Source organism: Pseudorca crassidens, chromosome 3 (genome assembly GCF_039906515.1).
Source record: "Pseudorca crassidens isolate mPseCra1 chromosome 3, mPseCra1.hap1, whole genome shotgun sequence".
NCBI lineage: Eukaryota > Metazoa > Chordata > Mammalia > Artiodactyla > Delphinidae > Pseudorca > Pseudorca crassidens.
This window is the reverse complement of record NC_090298.1, coordinates 158257552-158277387: the sequence shown is the minus strand read 5'-3', so window position 1 is coordinate 158277387 and position 19836 is coordinate 158257552. Positions and strand designations below refer to the sequence as shown.

The window sequence follows — 19836 nt, the reverse complement described above, 5'->3', positions numbered from 1 at the left end:
AGGGGTCCCCAACCTCTGGTGAGTGGCGGGCGAGCAAGGAAGCTTTGGTCTGCTGCTCCCCATTGCTCACATTACTGCCCAAACCACCAACCTCTCCCCAAACCCTGGTCCGTGGAAGAAGTGCCTTCCATGAAACAAGTCCCTGCTGTCAAAAAGGTCGGGGAGCACTGCCTTAAAGGATTAAAACAAGAAAAGCAAAACCTTTTTAACCAGAGCCCCAATCTGATGCAGACGGCACAAACCTGATGAGTTTCAGGAAGTTTTCAGAGAAGACACTCACTATAAAAGAAAACCAGTTTAATTTTTAAAGCTCTCCCATGTTTTTAGCGGGTGCCAATGGTCACCTGCCACACTCGCACCAGGTTGTCTGTGTAGCCAGCAAACAGAGTCTGCAAGGGAGAAATGACAGGTTAAATCAGAGCCATGGAGTTCTACAGTCCTGCTACTGCCACAAAGATGGCCCTTCTTTTTAATCAGCCACTACTATTCACGGGTGATTATGTATTTCTAGAGGAAGCAACAGCTGGCAGTAAGCACGCACAGGTTTGTAAACTGGTGAAGTTAATCAAGGTCTTAATTGAAGACAGGTAACCACTGCCCCATGGACCACAATCTTCCTACTGATGCTGTGTCAGTAAAATGACAGTAAGCCATCATTTTACTTATGTCAAAGACACTGGTTTTATAAATGGCTGACGAGCAGAAAGTGAGAAAGGTTACAAGCTGAATCACCTGAGGACAGACCCACTTACCTGGCCATCAGCAGACCAGGCCAGAGAGGTACACTGAGGCGGCTCTGCCTTGCTGCTGGTACTGATAACTTCTTGCTTCAGTTCATCTACAATGATTTTGCCCTCCAAGTCCTGGGGAAGGGGTAAAACCGGACACTCAGCACTTCAATGCCACTCTCAAAAGCCTCTCTGATCTGTAATTCAGTAATTCTCAAAAGAGAATGATTTTTTTGCCCCCTTGGGGACAGTTGGCAATGCCGAGAGGCATTTTTGTTTGCCACTAGTTTGCTACAGGCATCTTGTGGGAAGTAGAGGCCTGGGAGGCTGTTACACATCCTAAAGTGCACAAGACTGCCTCTTCCAACAATGGATTACCCGAAGTGTCAATTGTGCTGAGGTTGAGTAAATTGCTACACTTGGTCATCCTTCTTTTTCAGTAGGCAAAGATCTACCACCACTGCAAATCCCAATCCCAAGAAGTTTTACTCATTCTTCTCAGGTATCCACTGGCAGTGTGATGGTTCAGTTGTTCAGGAAGTTCAAATCCCACCAGTGAGCCAGATGACACATTGGGAAATAACATTGCCGGGGCTTGCAGAGCCAGGTATCTGGCCTCAACTGCAGCCCACACTCACCCAGATCTTGATGCTAGGGCCCGTAGCAGCACAGAGCCAGTAGCGGTTGGGACTGAAGCACAGGGCATTGATGATGTCCCCACCATCTAGCGTGTAAAGGTGCTTGCCTTCATTGAGGTCCCACAACATGGCCTGGCCATCCTGGGTGGACAAGGCACAAGTGAGGGCAATGTGACTTCTTCCGGATGTTAATCCCACCCACCTTGTCTCAAGATTCTGCCTTAATTCTTAACTGCTTATCACAGTACCCTGACCTCCCCAAAGCCAATTTCTCAAGTATCAACATTTATCTCTGTGTGCTTTTCCTTTAATACATGACACCTCACTAACCCTATCAAGAGTCTCTGACAACTTCAAAATGCATCACTATAAGCTCCAAAAACACAGGATCCTAATCTCATCAGCAGCTTTAGGAAACCAGCTTCACAGAAAAGGATCTCTTTTAAAGAGCATACCATATCTATGTCATTTTCAGAATATTCTTCAGAAACATTTACTCTTAAATTGCTATCTCATTATCTTAGGTATTCTAAGACACTGTCCCCCAATGAATAGGAGACTCCTGGCCTCTGAATACCTTGCCTCCAGAAGCACAGAGGGATCCATCTGGAGAGACGGTCACAGTGTTCAGGTAGCCTGTGTGGCCAATGTGATTGGTCTTCAGCTTACAGTTTGCCAAGTTCCATACCTGGAATTGTGGGTCATAGGTGAAGAACCTGGCCTGGGGATCCATCAGGGTCAAGAGGGCTCAGCTCAAATAAAAGGCATGGCACCGTGCTTAAAAGTATTCCTGGATAGGATAGCCAATTTCCATTCTATCAGTAACAAAGAAGGTCAAAGAATCTGTCTTGGCAACGTAAGGACAATGAGGATTAAAATGAGGGGGAAAAAAAAAAAAAAGCTTTCTGTGTTGCCATCTTACAAGGGACTCTGGGTTCCCAATTAGCTACTTCAGACCAAATATCAAAATTTAATGGCCTGTAATGAGCAAATATCAAGAAGAAAATGGTCACTTGAGGAACAAAGCTTTCAGAGTGACCAACTGGGAGGCAGTGAGAACACATTCTGGTTGGCAAAGGCCTTACACCCTGGGTCCAAGCTCACCTTGACCAACTTGTCCCAGCCACAGGAGACAATAATGGGATTGCTGCTGTTGGGCGAGAAGCGGACGCAAGACACCCACTCTGAGTGGCTCTCATCCTGAAAAGGATGGAAAGGAAATAAGGAGAAACTGTCTTGTCCCATGAAACTGCAGAACCCCACCCCTCCCCTCAGTTACGTGGGATGTTGACAGTCTTGTATTCATACCTTCAGAATCCAAACCTTTAAGATTGACAGAACCCCTTTAGGTTCCAGATGAGGCTTGAAATCACCACATAAAGGCACCATTAAGAAGGGTGGGAGAAAGTGTTCAACATGTGCTCCCTACACGTGCCTTCACTTTACCTGGACAGTATATTTGCATACACCCAGAGTATTCCATAGCTTGATGGTTTTATCTCGGGAGCCAGAGACAATTTGCCGGTTGTCAGAAGAGAAGGCCACACTCAGCACATCCTTGGTATGGCCTACAAATCGGCGCGTGGTGGTGCCCCTGAAAGGAAGGACGTGGTTACTCTCTAGACCGACTTTGCAAACATTCTTACACAGTCAGACTGTTTCCCTGACCTGGTTCCTCTCCCAGTGGAGCGGCATCACTCACACAACCCTGGACATGGCTTTGATAACAGCAGGCCCTTGGCCGAGAATATGCCGGAGAATCCCTTCAGAATTGCAGGACATGTCCTCACTCCCATGTGGGGATTGGCTGACAATGTCACCTCTCATCACCAAGATCCTCCGTTATGCCTGACCATCCAAAGACTGAGCTACCAGCACACAACACAGTCAAACTGTGCCTACTCCCAAGTGCAATATCTGATAAAACTGCTCGGCCAGACCACTCCTCAGCAATTCTGTATAACATTAAAAACAAGGAGGGTGGCCACACAACTATCTTCTCCAGGTATTCTCTGCCTTATAGTTCCCACAACGAACCCATCACCCCTGGGAAACCACTTCCAGATATTATCTACCTCATTTCTACCCAGCTTTCCCCCAGTGCCCCAGAGCAGCTACTTGCGTTGTGAGATCCCAGAGGCGAAGGGTTCCATCCCAGGAGCCTGAGAGGGCAAACTGGCCATCTGAGGAGATGACCACGTCACTAACAAAGTGGGAGTGACCCCGAAGAGCACGCTGTGGGATACCGTAGTTGGTCTCATCTCTGGTCAGCTTCCACATGATGATGGTCTTGTCTAAGGGCAGGTAAAACAAAAGAAAACCCAGTGAGAAACCCCACAGCCCACCCTCTGACCTACTGGATAATGCCTCAAGGTGACTGATGGGCTCACAAGATTAATTAAGGGCGTTTAGGGCATAGGGGAACTACAGGCTATGACTGCAGTTACTAGCCAAATCCAAGTGACTCTCTATTCAAGAGTCAAGTAGAGCTAAGTGGTACCCTGAGAATTTAACTCAGGTGTGTGGAACTTTACCAGGTTATGGATGCCCCTTTTGGAGATTCAGACCAATTCAACGTCTATTTTAAGTATTTTCTGAGATCTAATGCATTAACACAGCAGCCTGGGTGTGGGAAGACTAGCTGTGGGCCTCCAGAGACTACTGAGGGCTGCAAGAAGTGCTGGAATTAGAAGTCACTTTAGGCGCTACAGGACTGCATGCTTTCCCTGCAACGTGTTCCACTCAACAAGCTTTCCTATTAAGTGCCAGACACGATCCTAGCCTTAGATGATCCATTTTTAAATAGCGTGGGCGCAAACACAAGGCACAAGAAGTCTCCAAAGGCAACCAGGTACACAGTGAATAAGAAAAACCCAGAGCAGAATGGGCAGACGCGGGTTAGCCGTGAGACTGGTGTCACGAGGTTCTCCGTGGAGTCCCCCCACTTCCCACCGAGTAGACGGCGGGGCGGCAGCTCAGAAACAGCCTCTGGGTTTCAGCATGGGCACTCAGATGGCATGTTGGGTTCATCACCGCGCCGCCCGACGCGTAGGCTCCTAGGCACACAGCCACACACGCGGGTTAGGGGGCCAGAGACTTTAAAAAAGCCCCCAACCGTGCAACCTTCCCGGCAGCCATCCGTGTTTCGGAGTCGGCCAAGTGGGGACGCCTCATGGGTTTAGCCGTGCTGACAACTAGGCAGGGGTCAACTCACACCCCACCTCGCGGCCCACAGGTCCAGTCATGCGACGCGCGCAACGCCCCCTACCCCTCAGTCCTCTACCTGACACCTCAGCCGTACCTCGAGAGGCGGACAGTATCATGTCCGGGAACTGGGGAGTGGTAGCGATCTGGGTCACCCAGCCGTTGTGGCCCTTGAGGGTGCCACGAAGGGTCATCTGTTCAGTCATGACGGCGGCGGATGCGGGTGTCGCCGCAGCGACAAGGATGGAACTGGATAGCTCAGAGAGGCGTCCCACACACACACGTTCCTGCCGCGGCCCTGCGGAGAAAAAGAGGGAGCAGCTCCGCGCCGGAACCGGAAATATCCGACCTCCCGAGCAAAATGGCGCCCTCCTATAATTCACTTCTGCTCAAGATGGTGGCGCCGTGTAGTGCACGGTGGGATGTAAAATAAGACCACCTCATGGTCTCCTCCGCCGCGCAACATAATTCGGCAACACCTTACAAATACATTCCGAAACCAACACGCCCGAACATTTAAAAAAGGCTCCTCACGGTTGGGGCATGAGGTCTAAGAAGCGGAAGAGAGAAAGTGCACGCCCCATTCCCGTAAGGATCGCCTAGCGTCTTCACTATCCCTACGTGGCTCAGCGCGAACCCGGCCCTTTCCGCTTGGTGGCTTGGAGGGCAGCGGAGAGGGAGCGTAATTTCGTGGGCGCAACTGTGAGTAACGGTGGGCAATGTGAAAAATACGGTATTAAATTGTAAAAATAAACTGTGCTCAGGTAAACTATTAAACCCTAACATTTCCTTGCGCGCAGGGGGCGGGGGCAACTCTTCCCTCAAGAGATTGATGCTCTGATGATTTTGGTTGAGGAACTCCATGCCCGGAAAGACTTAGTCCACCCAGGACTAAGGCAGGAATGGGTTACGGAGCGGAAAACCGGGGATGGAGGAAAAATCAGTCTGTGGGCTGCTGGACAGTAGCCCGCTCCCGCCTAGGCAAGAGCGCGGAGAGCTCTCGCAGAAACTGAAAGGCCCCAAGAGGAAGGACCTCCGGGTTCTGACTTCTCCATACTCGGGCCAAACCACTCACAGAAAGGTGAGGGGTTTGCGGGTCCAGGCGTGCCCAAATATTTCATTCCTGTTTGTAACATGTATTATTTTCTCATCTGTGAAACGAGAGTGGGAATAATAGTACCTACCTCACATGGTGTGGAGAGTAAATGGGTTAAGATAGGTAAAACGCCCAGAAAAATGCCTGGCAGAGTAAATGCACGCAACTTAGTGAGCGCCTCTTGGGTACCAGACCCTATTTTAGGTCTTGGGAATACAGCAGTGAACAAGATAAAACGTACCTGTTTCTTTGTTGCTTTTTGAGTTTACATACGATGGGATGGAGAGGAGAGAGCTCGAGGGGGAGATTTTAACAAAGACAGGAAGATGTGGGAGAAAGCCCTGAGAATTTATGGGGGGATAATGTTCCAATCGGAGGGAAGAGTCAGTGCAAAAGTACAGAGCTGGAGCGTTGGAGGCCGTGGGGACCAAAACAATGAGAGGGAGGTGGGGGGCAGTTGACTGAGGGCCTCGCAGTCTGGGGGAAGGACCTTGGAAAGCCGTGCTAGAACGCGTGCCTTTGGGAAAAAAAGGCAAGGGGCAATGGCAAAGCTGCTGTGGGTTATGGCCACTCAAGTGTGCGAAGAAGGCCAGAATCCATCCCTTGAGAGCAGCTACTCTCCTGGTCCCTTGCAGACCCCTGCCTTCCTCCGCAGCCACGCTGGTCTCCTCCATAGCCTAACGACTGTCCTTTAAGGCTTCCAGGCTTGTACATCACCTGCCTCCATGGCGCCCCCACCTGGCTATCCTGTCGCTTTTCCAACACAACTCTACCCCCACCCACGTGTTTTGTTTCTCCTGTGGTCGTGGTAGACCCTTGCGTTTACTCACCCCAGTATCCAGCTCGCTGCCCATGACTCCCGCCGTGCCTGCGCCCTACCGGGCGCTCAGCACAGTGGAGAGGTTAGCGATTCTTTGTCATCTCAGTGTGGAATGTGGGATGTGTTGCCCAGCATCTCCTCTCTGCCCTCGAGAACACTGGCTCCTCCACCTCCTACCTCCACTCTCCAAAGACACCATCACTCAATCACATTATTACATTTTTTCCCCTCGAGAAACCTCATTCGGCTCTCTGTTTCTTGAACTTTGCCCGGGGTGCCCCTGTGGAATCCGCGTCCTTGAGGTAGGCCACCAGGAGACTAGGTTCAAAAGGAGCCAGCCAGGTCCTTCACACCGGCTCAAAGATGGGACCTTTCTGTAACATAGGCTCTTTTCCAGAAGCCTCCCAGATAAGCCCTGCCCTCCCGGGTTCCCCAGCCCACCTCTGCCCAGCCCCTCCCAAGTCCTCTTTGCCCTGCCTCTGGGCCGAGACCCTTGAAGGTGCCTTTCCTCCCCACACTTGTCTCTACTCTTGAGACGTTCTCGCAGCGCCACCTCCTATGGGGCCAAGGAGGGAATTCAGGTTTTGCCCTGGAGCCCACCAGGACTAAGCCAGTGATGCCAGTGGAGGAGAGAGAGAAATGGGATGTAGTGGAATTTCCTGTTGACCAGAGACCCTGCAGGATTCAGGCTTTCCACTTCAGAGTTTTCCTCCAACCACCACCTGGCCTATCCTTTCTTGGAGGGTAGGCCAGCAGGCCATAATGCCACTGAAAGACAATCTTTAGCTGAAGGAGGCCTTGCCCCAACCCTGGGGACGCTGGGGACCTCTGGCAGTAGCTCCGGCAGGGGCGGGGGTGGTGGTGGTGGAGCAGCCTTTCCTGCCCAGCCCCAGCTGCAGTTGAGTCCCATCCACGCCCACTTCCCTCAAGGGCGTCCGTGGCTTCCTGCTGGGCATCCAGGTCCTCGCCTGGCCCGGTTAGGGTCCACCTGGTCTCCTCACTCCTCTCAAGTAGGAATCTGTAGGTTCACTCTCAGTTAGCAAAGGGAGCCTGGCCTTTGGGAAAAAGGGACATACAGTGATGTCCCTCCGCTGCTGGATAGTTTGAGAATCAGCTGTGCCTTTCACAACGAAGTATACTAACTACTCTAGCCAGGTTGGGCCGGGCCTCCAGCCCTCTTCCTTCTCACCCAGGGCATCTTTTCTCCAACCTCAGGGAGGTGGAAGCCTGCTCTCACCTGCCCTTTGGGGAAAATTCAGCTCTCCTCCAAGCCATCTTCTCACTTCTCCAGGCTGCCCACGCCCTATAGGCAAAACTGGCCCTGGCCCCGAGTTTAGTGTTGTCTCACCCACTTATCATCTGAGCCCCTGGGCTGCCCCATCTTTCCCGTCCCGACGGGCACCACCTCCATTCCACACAAGGTACGAATCCCACGGAAGAAATTGGAGAGGCTCTTCTAAGGAAGTCTGTCTCACTATTCCTTTTCTGAAGGGAGCCCCCAGGACCCACACAGCTGGAAAGAGCCCCTTAGGCTTCTTGCCAGAGGCCCGTGATCTCCGGGAGCAGAGGCCTCCATCCCCTCCTGCCAGCATTCAAGAGGTGAGAGAGGTCTTCCCTTGAATGCTGAGGTGAGGGCTTCTGTAGGTGCTGGGTAAGGGACGGAGGGAAAGGTGTGTGGCCAGGACCAGAGGGCCTGCTGACTGCCAGCCCTGGGCAGGCGGTTTCCCTTCATCATTTTACTGTCCTTCTGCGGATTCAGTGTGGTTGGCTCTGGCATGCCCCATGCTCTGTTGCTGTGACTACATTGGCCCTCCCTTGCTCCTCCAATTCATCCGTTCTCTCCCACACAGAACACACACTGTTCTTCTGCCTGGAAGGCCCACCGTGTCTAACCCCCCTTTTCTTAGTTAAATCTAAGCTTCCTTCAGGTCTCAGCTCCGGTTGCCACATCTGGGAAGCGCTCTGTGACCCTCAGATGTAGGTGAGGCTCCTTTATTTCATGCTGTCATAGTGGTGGTGCAGTGTTTGTTGGGTCTCATTTAAGTTCTGCCACCGTCTCCTCTGAGTGCCCTAAGGACAGGGGCTAGGCTGTTTCTGCTCACATGTTGCATTCCCAGCACCTGGTAGAGGCTTTGGTATGAGGAAGATTCTAATCATGGTGGCCAGCCCCACAGGCTGAGTAGTTAGGGGCAAGTAGTTAAAGGGAGGGGCGCTCCAGGCAGAGGGATCAGCTTGGGGGACGAGGTGTGCAAGTGGTTTGCATGCACAGGTTTGGGAGTGATGGTTTCAAGAAGGAAAGTAGAGTGAAATCCAAGGTGGGCAGGGAACCCTAGTGCTTTTGTCCTGAAGCCCAGGACAGTCTCTTTAGGATTATCTCATCCCTCTCCTGCCTAGCCTTGATTTTACTGAAAGGCATCTGTAGTCAGAGTGAAGGCTAGGTCGGAGGAGTAAGACTAGAAACAAGTAGAGTTCAGAAGCTGGACAGGAGGGTCTCCTAGAGGATCATGAGAGTCTTACAAAGGAAAGGACAGAGGACTTAACCAAAGGCCTTATGAGTGAGGGGTTGACCATCTCTTCCAATCCATCTCTACCCTGCTTCCTTTACTCCAGGGTCTAGACTCGGGTTCTGAATACAGAAGCTATTTAATGATTGAGGCCTAAAGAATTAAGTTCAGAAAGGCTGGAGACAAGGAAATGTGAGACTGTCATTATAGGTTCTGTTCCATTCTTCCTAGTGAGAGGTGGGGATGTGGCATTAAATCAATGCTGGGAACAGATCTTACAAAGAAATCACATGCCATTTTTTAATGTCTCTTGAAAAAGATTCCTTGTCCATCTTAGCCAGTAATCTGAGATCTAACAGTCGCCTAGAAAGCTGCTAAGGCATTCTATTGGGTCTTCCCTGCGAGAGGGACTGTGGGATTCCCCAGGGCCTGGGTGCTTTAGCAGATGTGCAGAATCAGAGGCTATGAAAGTGGGCATGATCTGGTCAGGTGTATTCCAGGCAGGACTATAAGAAATGCCAGCAGAAGGCAAGCTTCTTGCCTTGTTAAAGGATTTAAAGCAGCATTAGGTGGTAGGGAGAGACAAAAGGTGACCCAAGGTGCCTGTTCTCGGCTTTTTACCAGGAAGAGGATTTCATATGAACCAGGGTCAGGAGATTATGTTGAAATGGAACGTTGAGGCTAGCTAGCTCACTACAAGATATGACAGCTGAGGAGACAGGCCTCAGCTCTCATAACCCTTCCCTGCTCACACCTGGGTTAAACAGCCAGCGTCTGCTGAGAAATTCCATCCTTTGCTACAGAGGGAGAGAAGGGATTTTATGTGCCTAGGAAATGGTAGACAAAAAAGGGGGTGTGACCTCCAGGGATCCTCTTGCAGGCCACCTGGATCCCCATTTATCTTTGCAGGGGCCCTGCTAGATGCCAAGTGGAATTTTCAACCAGAAGGCTCTGACCAACTCTGGATCTGAATCCTTTAGGATGGGAGAAAAGGCAAGGAAGGCCTAAGCATGAACCTCAGTTAGTGAGATAGATATGGAGGAATGAACCTCCCTGTTCTTTAAGGCTATATCTAATTCAAATCCCTGAGGTATCCATTTCCCCCCTTTTTGGAAGGTGGATAGTTGGGGAGAAGAGTAGCAGGTCTCCTAGTAACAGGAGCCTTGTGGCATCTCCTCCTATACTTCCCACATGCACAGATGAGCTGTTTCCCCAAGCCCCAGATTCTCATACTGTACCTCTGAGGACTCTGGTTTGTGGGCAAACACTATCATTAAAAGTTAAATTTATCATTACCTTTAGCTCTCACAGTCTCCTCTTCAGCCCTGTTATTCTTAGAACCTCTCACTTCATCTTCTCTCATTAACACTGCCACCGGAAACTGCTTTCCCTTCCAGGACTCCAAGACCTCCTCACCACCTTCTGTCAGGATCTAGTGTGAAAGGAGAAAGGGAAGAACCTACTTACCTGCTTAAACACTAGGTTCTGCCCCTCATCCCATTTTCAAAAAGTCAGGCATGAAATAAAACCTTATTTATACTTACACTCCTCCTGTTTTGAGGTTCTAGCCCCAGCTCTTTTTGGGAAGAGGGTAATGGGGGTTTTTTTAGCTGCTTTTCACTAGAGTTCTCCCCTGTCACATCTCTTACATGTGATCCACACGGATCACAATTGTAACCGGCTCAAGGCCATTTTGGTCAGATTTAAAAAAAAAAAAGAGAGCTGCCTTTTCTCCTTTTATACCTAAAAATATCACCTTACAGCCATCTCTCTCCTGACTGAGAAAAGAAAGTTGTCTTACTTCGCCTTTTTCTTCTTCCCTTTGGACTTTAGTACTCCTGAAGGTCCTAGGAAGGACCAGAATTCAACCTGCCTTTTTTGTATAGAACTGTACAGTTCAACATGATTTGACAGCCACTAGCCATATATGACTATTTAAATTAAAAACAATGAAAAATTCGGTTCCTGAGTTGCACTTGCCACGTTTCAAGAGCTCAAGTCATATGCAGCCAGTGGTACCTCTACTATATTGCATAGCACAGATTTAGAACACTTCCATCATTGCAGAAAGTCCTTTTAGAGCTGGTATAGAGGGCTAGTGTCCCTGTCTCCCCCTTTTTGTAATCCTGTTTTATCAGTCAATAAATATTTGTGCTAACTTCACTGTTACAGGATAGCTTTCAAAGGTGGTCAGGGATTAGGGGTGGCAAACAGCATAGAATCTCTTGGTCCTATAAAGGTTTCAGAAGGGATGGCATAGGGACCAGAGTTTGATGGCCAATCTGAGGAGGAGCCTCAGATTTTAAGGAAGTGCTTTAAGGGCTGATGTTATATAATATGTATCAGCCCAGGGCTTCTCCCACTCTGACAGGAACAGAGAGGCTCTGGTCTTATCTATAAGTTCTGTATAATACTTAAAAAAACAAAATAAACAATTGCCCTATGGCCCTGCTGAAACTAAGGAACAGCTGAAGTGATTGCGTTTTCTTGCTAATTGTTTCTAGATCTCAATTTCATATACTGCTTTATCTGTTTTAGCCTTTGATGGCAGTGATATAGACAGCTCTAATGTTTACAAAAGGCCTGTTGACCCTGCCACCTGTATGCCAAGAGATGGGAGAAGTGGGGGTCATATCAATTAATCCACTGATGCTAAGGCTACATTTAATAAAATTCCAGATAGGTGAGGCTGTTCTTCCACTGAACACTTTTGAACACCTGTGCTAGGCACTGGCTATAGGGCCTAAGTGAGGCTAGTCATGGCACGTCCGTAGATCTGACCACTTTTCCCTGAGACTAGACAAGTGGTTCTCAACCAGGGATGCTTTCGCACCACCCCTCCCCAAGACATTTGGCAAGGTCTGGAGACATTTGTGGTTGTCACAATGGTGGAGGAGTGCTCCATACATTTAGTGGGTAGAGTCCACGGATGCTACTAAGCATCCTTGAATGCACAGGACATCCCCCACGCCCCAAAGCAAAGAACTATCTCACTCAAAATGTCAAGAGTGCTGAGGTTGAGAAACCCTGGTCTAGACCACAACATGGATCAGTTCTTCGTGCCAAGACTAATCATGCGGTCCAGGGTCAGAAGGATAGTAAGTGAGGCTAACAAGTGTCTGATAAATTGGGAAAGAAAACAATTAGGAGTCAGTGCAACAGTGACCTCCATAAAGATGAAGGGCAGGTATAACTGGAGTGTGTTTAACTGCACTAGAATGCTAAGAGCTAAGGTCATGGTGCAATTGGAGTTCAGGATTTCAGATGTGTAGCAAGTCTGTGTGAAGATGAGGTGCAGGGTACAGCCACAGGAGTAGAGAGGAGCAAGTTTAAACAGTCTGTCTTGTGATACAGCAGTCAACAGCTGAACCTAGTAGGGAAGACATTCAATAAGCAGATGAGCGTCTGGTGCATGTAGATATATATCAGTTTTTCTCAATGTTTTTGTAACCCACACCTTTACTTTCCATATACATTAACATCTCACATTCTCTCTCCCTCAGTGTTATTTAAAATTTCAAAATTAAGTTTCATGATTAAAATTAATCAAAGCAATGGTAATTTTGGAAGGCAAAATTTTTTTCAGATGATGTAATAACCATGTCACTATTAAGCCTTAACTTTTCTTTCCTGGATGGTGTAGAAGATGCAACAAAACACAAGCTGCTTTGACAACACTCTTGCAGTGTTTTCTCCCACAGTTAGTTATACCAAAAAAAAAAAAGCTTTTAAGATATAAGGAGAAAATGGAATAACGAATGGATTAAAGTCTGAAAGTTTCTAGTCAAAACAATCAGACTTTGAGTTCCACAAACTCCTCCTGAAGTTTTTCAGTGAGGATTGAACATCAGTGTGAAACATTCTTCCCAAAAGCTACCGCAGGTAGGTTTCAAGAACAAGGTCAAGAACACATCACCCAAAATAGTTTTAGATTCCCTTCCTTCCTTCCTTTTCCTTCCTTCCTTTTCTTTCCTTCCTTCCTTCTCTCTTTCTTCCTTTCCTGGAAATAACATTCATGTATCCCATTCTCTAAAGATTGGCCAAGAAAATTAAGACATTTTAAGCATGAGTTTGCTATCTGTAGCTAGATTTTTGGCAAGTACTTAAAGTATTTCGTAATGAGCAGTGATGTTGGTGTTTGCCCCCTGACATTTCAGGGTCAATGTATTTTAAGCCTCAACGTGTTAAATTATGCTTGAAGTTTTAATTTTTGAAGTTTTTTTTTTTTTTTTGCGGTACGCGGGCCTCTCACTGTTGTGGCCTCTCCTGTTGCGGAGCACAGGCTCCGGACGCGCAGGCTCAGCGTCCATGGCGCACGGGCCCAGCCGCTCCGCGGCATGTGGGATCCTCCCGGACCGGGGCACGAGCCCGTGTCCCCTGCATCGGCAGGCGGACTCCCAACCACTGTGCCACCAGGGAAGCCCAATTTTTGAAGTTTTAAAGTACAGATTCTTTATCACAGGTGTCCCAAAATCAGTTCTGTCCATAAATTCAGCTCTGAACTAAGTTCTTTGACAACCAAGGAACCTCAGTATATGACAGAAAACACTCTCAACAGCATTCAGATCTTCGAAAACCAAGGCAAACTGGGATCAAATGTACTATTTTTCACAACAGTTATGCTGACAGCAAGGCTTAAGATTTCCAGTAGATTATGGGCAGACTGATGGAAGTCGATGCTTGATGGTGACTGCTGCAGTACATCTTTCTTTCTTTCTTTCAAAATAAATTTATTTATTTATGGCTGTGTTGGGTCTTTGTTGCTGTGCAGGGCCTTCTCTAGTTGCGGTGAGCGGGGGCTACTCTTCTTCATTGTGGTGTGCAGGTTTCTCACTGCGGTGGCTTCTCTTGTTGCAGAGCACAGGCTCTAGGCGCACGGGCTTCAGTAGTTGTGGCATGCGGGCTCAGTAGTTGTGGTTCATGGGCTCTAGAGCGCAGGCTCAGTAGTTGTGGCGCACGGGCTTAGTTGCTCTGCAGCATGTGGGATCTCCCTGGACCAGGGCTCGAACCCATGTTTCCTGCATTGGCAGGCGGATTCTTAGCCACTGCGCCACCAGGGAAGCCCTGCAGTACATCTTGAATGCCAGTTTTCTTGAATTTTTGACAAAGACCCATATCTAAAACATGTCATTGCTGTAGCACTACCAACATATACTCCTATAATTTTTTTCTTCCAAGTTCATTTCATACAACTTCAAAAATATTGTCTTTAGTGCTCGCTTAGTGAAAATAGCACATCCACAGTTTTTAAAGCCTTATTCTGAACATAAACAAAGCACAATTTTCTTCATCAGTAGATTAATCTCAACTAATAGCAAAGAAGGATGAGCTGTTTTTTTTAAAACCTGACGTTTGATATGCTCAGTCAATGAATTCAGAGTTCAGACGCAGAAATCGATGAAGAAATTCTGGAATTCCTCAATTTCCTCTCAAAGTTGTGGCAGCATTCGGAATGCAAGGTTTCACAAGTTTCTCCATTTTTGTCTCCTTTGCAATTAAAAGGGCTATTTAATAGTAAGCTTTCATTGCCTTTGAAGATTCCTGTTAATATTCCAATTAAGCAAACTTAATTATTACCCTGGGGGGAAAGCATGGTAGTAGGGTTTATTCTTAAATCATATTAATATGATGGAACTAGCAGTGGTTTGTAGTGAAGATTTGAGTCTTAACTGTGCACTTGCCAATAGTCACTGTGAAATAGGGGGTGATGATATTATCTAATATGTAATGCCTGTAGGGCAGTGTTCTGTTTTGTGTTTTGAAACCAAGTATACACCTGTGTACATATAATTTAAAAGTTTCATAAAACAATACTTACTGTGCTCCCATGCACTCTGATATTTTCTCTTCTGTTTCATTTAAAAATAATGCTGGGCATAATCCATTTATTTTAAGACCCACTAATTGGTCAAAATCTATGGTTTGAAAGTCACTGCTGTAGAAGAACATGAGGAAATACATTTTATAAACTGTAAAGCACTACTAAGACGTGAGCAGTTGCTATTGATTATAAGACTTTTATGGACTTGAAGGCAACCTCTCCCTCCTTGGGTACTGCTAGGAGTCACATCCATCTAGGCTTCTTGACAGTATTCATGCTGTCATTGAGACAATTTTCTAATACTCAGATCAGGCCTAGAAAGCAAGGTATTAACCAAATCAGAACCCAAAGAAATGAAAGGAAACTGGAGGAAAGTCAAACTAAAGAAACATTTGTTCAGCGCTTTATGGTTTATAAAATACTTTCACATATATGATCTCTTTTAATCTTAACAAGCCTAAGGGAAAAGTAAAGCTAAGAGGTTGAGACTTGCCCAAGATTAGACAGTAAATTGCAGAGCTAGGTCATCTGATCCTAAATCCTTAACTTCTTCCACTCTGATAAAATACCAGGTAAGGAAAGTGATCAGGCCAAGAGGTTTATTCTGAACCATCAAAGATGTTTATGCCCTCTGCCTTTCTCTACAGGGAAAATGGGCCCTACTGAAGGTGGGAAAGTGACCCCAGACTTTGGGAGGGTGGGTGTGTCCAGTTGCTCTATTAGTCCAGGAATCACACCTGGATTTTTGGTCTAACCAGTATTAGTCCTCTGTTTTGATACTGCTTGTGCTGACGTCCTGAATGTCTGTTATCTACAAGTACTGTGGCTTTCCATTCCTATGTATTAAGGTCCCCGAGTCTTGGTCAGGTATAGACTCAGGACTCACATCAGAGGGAAATTAAGTACTGGGGGTGGGGGGGGGTCTGTCACTTATACCCCCTTATACTTCGGTAGATTGAAAGGGAGTAACAACAGTGGTCAGCTCCCAGTTACTGTCTTTTGTCAGTTTCCTCTGGGGAAGCCAGTCAGCCTCAGCCAATGTCTCCTTCGTCCACATATACCCATCTCTCTCCACCCTGTGCCCCATCTGTCACAGAAGAAGAGGCTCAACTGCCAAGTCCCCAGCTCCCCTGGTTTCTCCTCCACTCCCTTCAAATCCCCACATTCCCTCATGCCGCTCACCTGGTACTCATGAACCACTTCCTCCGTTGGCACCACGCTGTGCTGTTTTTGGCTCCTGGATTCTCGACACACCACACAGACGGCCTCTTTGTCCACCTCACAGAATAGTTTCAGAGCTTCTTGGTGTTTGGAGCAGATGCCCTGATCATTCCCCTGGCTCCCTCGATTAGGAGTGGGGCACATCTGGCGAATTATCTGGACCGTGTTGGCCAGCTGCAAGTTGAGACGAAAGCTGCGACGCGTAAAGCTCTTTTGGCATTGGGGGCAGATGAACTGCCGTGGAGAGGTCGGGGGAGGAGGCGGGTGAGTGTCAGGATACAGCTCTTGGTCGTCCTCATCGTATTCTTCCAATATCTCCTCTTCTGGGTAGACGTCAGTTCTCAGGTCATGTCTCACGCCTCCCAGGTAAGAGTCCGTATCCTCCTCTTCTTCCTCCTGGTCCCACACATAATCCACGTTGTCCCAATCTCTTACGCCACCGTCACCGTCCCAGAGTTCATCATCCTCTTGGTCCTGGCACAACTCCTCGTCAGCATTCCCCTGGTATAAAACCTCTCGAATGGAGTTGCCACATCCACCGATGGCCCCCACCGCCTCGCCGTCCTCCTCCCATTCACCTTCCTCTTCGTCCCTGACTTCCTTATCATCTTCCTTGCCCCACAGCTGCGTCACACTCCCTTGGCAGAAGTTATGCCCGCAGCCGATGGATACGGGATCCTTGAAGTAATCCAGGCAGACGGCACACACCGCTTCCTCCTGAAGGGTCTGCGAGGCGTTGGGAGCAGCGGCATAGCCAGCCATCTTAACGCGCTGCCGGTTCGTATGGATGCGTCCGCTCACAGCTGAGAAGCGGGGGACACACCTGCAGGCCTGCCTCCAAGCGACGCTGGTGATCCAAAGCTGTCCCCAACCCTGCTCTGCCTACTCGGGCCCTCAGAGAAGCCTTGCGCCCCTCTCTCAGACTCTCCCCAGCTTTAAGCGCGAAAGCCCGAGGCCCGAACTCACAGCTGCCCTCGGAAGGCAGTGGGGGCGGAACCAGCTGCGGCCCCCACCTCCCTTTGAGACTCAGCGTGCAAACTAGGATCCCTTCACGTTTCTCGGCTCCCTTCCGGTTTGCCTGACCTGGCGGCTTCCGCCTCAGAAGCCGGCACTCCTCACCCCGCCAGAGGTGACCGAAAATGATGTAGGCGCGTTAGCCCACACTCGGGAGGGGGCGGACTGGGCGGACGGAGGGCCACCTCTCTATGGTTTCCCCCGGAAACCGGAGACACGACCCCCGGAAACCCCTGCAGCCCATCCAGCCGCCCCAGACAGGAAAGAGGGCCTGGTCAGAATGGGTGGAGGCGGCGAGAGAATCAGTTTAAGCCACTGAGCGCTCTAATCAGCCAGATGCAGAGGGTCCAACAGCCGCTCAGGAAAGCCCGTCCCCAGATGGACCCAAAAGGGTAGGGACTGCGGTGGCTGACCTCTGGTACTCTCGTGCACTTCCGGCCCCTCTGCCCAGAGGCCTTTGTGGTAGGGAGGATTCTGTCTGCACTGCTGCAGCGCTCGAGGGCGTGGTCTGTAGCAACCTGGCGGGATCGAGCTCACTGCGCAGTTGGGTGGCGGTGAGATCAAAGAATCTCGCGTGAAGACTTGGGTGCTTCCAACTTTCCTCAGACCAATTCACCCCTTTCTTGCTTTCTGCCCTCAGCAGGCACCAGCTTCGCCTGTGGATCTTTTTACCTCCATTTATAATCCTTCCATTCACCATCCACTCACCATGCATGCATGCATCCACCCACCCAAATAACCATTCATTTTTCATCCATCCCTCTATCTCTCCATCCATCCATCATAGGCATGCATAACCCATCCATCCATTTATCCATCCATTTTCATCTATCCACGTTATAGGAACAAAAAAATGAGTAAGGCATGATTGTTCTTTCAAGGAGTATAGAGTTATACGCGAGCGGTCATCCTTCACCCAACGTTCACAAGGTTTATTTTTTTCTTTTTTTAACTTGACCCTCAGTAAGAATTACATTGCAAGTACTGATCCAATACAGACTTGCACATATATGACAGAAACAAAATTGGGGGAAATTGTTCTTTTCCTTAGGGCGTTCAAGTCACTCCGATATGTTCTGTTCTACTTCATTAAGATGCTGTTCAACACCCGTTGGAGTGATTGCACCCCTCAATAATTGGTCACTTTGGTTTGAGGAACTCCACCTGCCCTAATGGAAACTTCAACGAGCCCTGGATCCCTTCCTTTCCCTCTCTGGGCCCAAGCTTGGACTCTTAAGTCCCACAGAGCAAGAATGGTAAACGTGCTATTCAACATTGTACACATAGCTCCTCTGTCATAGTGCTGAACATATAGCAGGTACTCCCTACATATCTGCTGAGTAAATAAATGGAACCCAACAAATTGCTACCATCAAGTCCTGCTGGTTTTTATCTCCTCAGATCTATGTCTTCTCTATCTCTGTTCCTTCCAGCCTACATCTGACCCCATAGCTTCCAAATGGACAAGAAGTTTCCTGAAGGGTCACTTGGCCTCATTTTAAGTCCATCTTTCAGCCACCAGTACCATTCACCTGAGATGAAAATCCGACACTCAAGCCAAGTTGTTGCCTCTATGTCTTTGGGCATGTTGTTCACTCACCTAGAAGGCTCTCACCTCACTGCTTCACTTGGATATAATCCCTAATTAACCTTCAAGTCTCTGCCCAGGCATAATCTCCTGAAGGAGACTCTTCCCTGAGGCTGGCACCAGGCTATGTTCACATCCCAACTCTGTCACTCTCTGTATGACCTTGGATTAGTTTCTTAACCTCCCTGTGCTTCAGTTTCCCTATCTGCAACATAAAGATGATAGTAGCACACACGTCATGGGTTGTTGTGAAGTTGGATTAATTGTAAAATGGTTTGAACAGTGTCCACTGGAGTTATCTTTTTATCCTCATCACCTGCCACTATATTCCTTTCCTGTAGTAGATAAGCCTTAGAAGAAACTCTCCCTTATCTCCTATTCTCTCCCACTTTGAGTAGGGTCAAGTGATTTGAACGCTGAGGGGAAAAATAATATGCCATCTGTCATCCTAGGTTTTTTTTTTTCTTCCTGGCCACAGTGCTCGGGATCTTAGTTCCCTGGCCAGGGATCGAACCCGTGCCCCCTGTAGTAGAAGCTCGGAGTCCTAACCACTGGACCGCCAGGGAATTCCCTGTCATGCTAGTGGTTCTGAGAGCCTTTTGTCTGGAGAGGGAGGGAGTTGAAACCCAGGTCTGACCTGCCTAAGGTGGGACACCTATTGGTGGTGTTTGTTAGAAAACTAGCAAGTAAACTCCCATATACAATCTGGGAACCATCCTGGAGGTCATGACTGACCCTGAGAAGCCACGGGGAAAATATGAGCCATGAGAACTGGAACTGAGTTTCAAGGCTGGAATACTTCCCCATCTCTGAATGCAGGTTCTCCCCTGCACATGGAAGCGGGTGGGCAAAGAGCTGGGGAGCAGACCAAGGGAAGAGGGGGCTGCTTATAAAAGTGAGTTTCTGCTTGCCCCAGGGAGCAGAGCCCAGGTGGGAAGGAGAGCTGGAGAAAGAGCAAGGGGGAATGGGTGGAAGAAGATGGTGAGAGAAGGCTTGTGGGATCATCCTGAAGGAACTGTTGAGACTTAAAAGGAACATAGAATGGACACTCATTATCAAGAATACCTAGGTGAATAAAGACCTGTAAAGTTCAATACCTATTTTATCTTCTTTTTCCTCTGAATTACGTCTCCTCAAATCCGAGTGACAGCTGGGAGAGGGGCTTTGTTTAGATTCCCTCCGGCTGTGAGGCTTAGCTGTTA

At 48.5% G+C, this 19836-nt stretch overlaps 2 protein-coding genes, 1 long non-coding RNA gene and 2 other non-coding genes across 6 annotated transcripts; 1 reads left to right on the top strand and 4 right to left on the bottom strand.

The window, feature by feature from the left end:
- Window positions 1-282: 282 nt before the first annotated feature.
- RACK1 (receptor for activated C kinase 1) lies at window positions 283-4902 on the bottom strand. Its single transcript, XM_067733021.1, has 8 exons — window positions 4668-4902; window positions 3489-3660; window positions 2813-2960; window positions 2471-2566; window positions 1944-2054; window positions 1367-1507; window positions 753-863; window positions 283-389 (listed from the first exon to the last, which is right to left on the bottom strand). Exons 1-8 carry the CDS (start codon window positions 4774-4776, stop codon window positions 324-326), a joined length of 954 nt encoding a protein of 317 aa, XP_067589122.1. The 5' UTR covers window positions 4777-4902; the 3' UTR covers window positions 283-323.
- Window positions 3125-3203, bottom strand: LOC137222859 (small nucleolar RNA SNORD96 family). The gene has a single exon (XR_010942637.1). It is a non-coding gene; the product is annotated as a small nucleolar RNA SNORD96 family (small nucleolar RNA).
- LOC137222868 (small nucleolar RNA SNORD95) lies at window positions 4338-4405 on the bottom strand. Its single transcript, XR_010942645.1, has one exon. It is a non-coding gene; the product is annotated as a small nucleolar RNA SNORD95 (small nucleolar RNA).
- On the top strand, window positions 4892-19728 carry LOC137222181 (uncharacterized). Of its 2 annotated transcripts, XR_010942367.1 has the most exons (3): window positions 4906-5272; window positions 16657-17161; window positions 18141-19728. It is a non-coding gene; the product is annotated as an uncharacterized lncRNA (long non-coding RNA). The 2 variants fall into 2 exon arrangements; XR_010942366.1 differs by having other exon boundaries at window positions 4892-5272; window positions 16657-19728.
- TRIM52 (tripartite motif containing 52) lies at window positions 14409-16794 on the bottom strand. Its single transcript, XM_067733022.1, has 2 exons — window positions 15994-16794; window positions 14409-14477 (listed from the first exon to the last, which is right to left on the bottom strand). The coding sequence occupies exons 1-2, from the start codon at window positions 16792-16794 to the stop codon at window positions 14409-14411; spliced, it is 870 nt and encodes a 289-aa protein (XP_067589123.1).
- Window positions 19729-19836: the final 108 nt, after the last annotated feature.

Coding starts and splice junctions, on each gene's coding strand:
- RACK1 (XM_067733021.1), bottom strand. CDS start 4,776: ATGACTGAACAGATGACCCTTCGTGGCACCCTCAAGGGCCACAACGGC. Junction 3,661..4,667: donor GATACTGTCCGCCTCTCGAG/GTACGGCTGAGG, acceptor ACCTGCCCTTAG/ACAAGACCATCATCATGTGG. Junction 2,961..3,488: donor CGCCTCTGGGATCTCACAAC/GCAAGTAGCTGC, acceptor CCTTCCTTTCAG/GGGCACCACCACGCGCCGAT.
- TRIM52 (XM_067733022.1), bottom strand. CDS start 16,794: ATGGCTGGCTATGCCGCTGCTCCCAACGCCTCGCAGACCCTTCAGGAG. Junction 14,478..15,993: donor AAGTGGTTCATGAGTACCAG/GTGAGCGGCATG, acceptor TTAATTGCAAAG/GAGACAAAAATGGAGAAACT.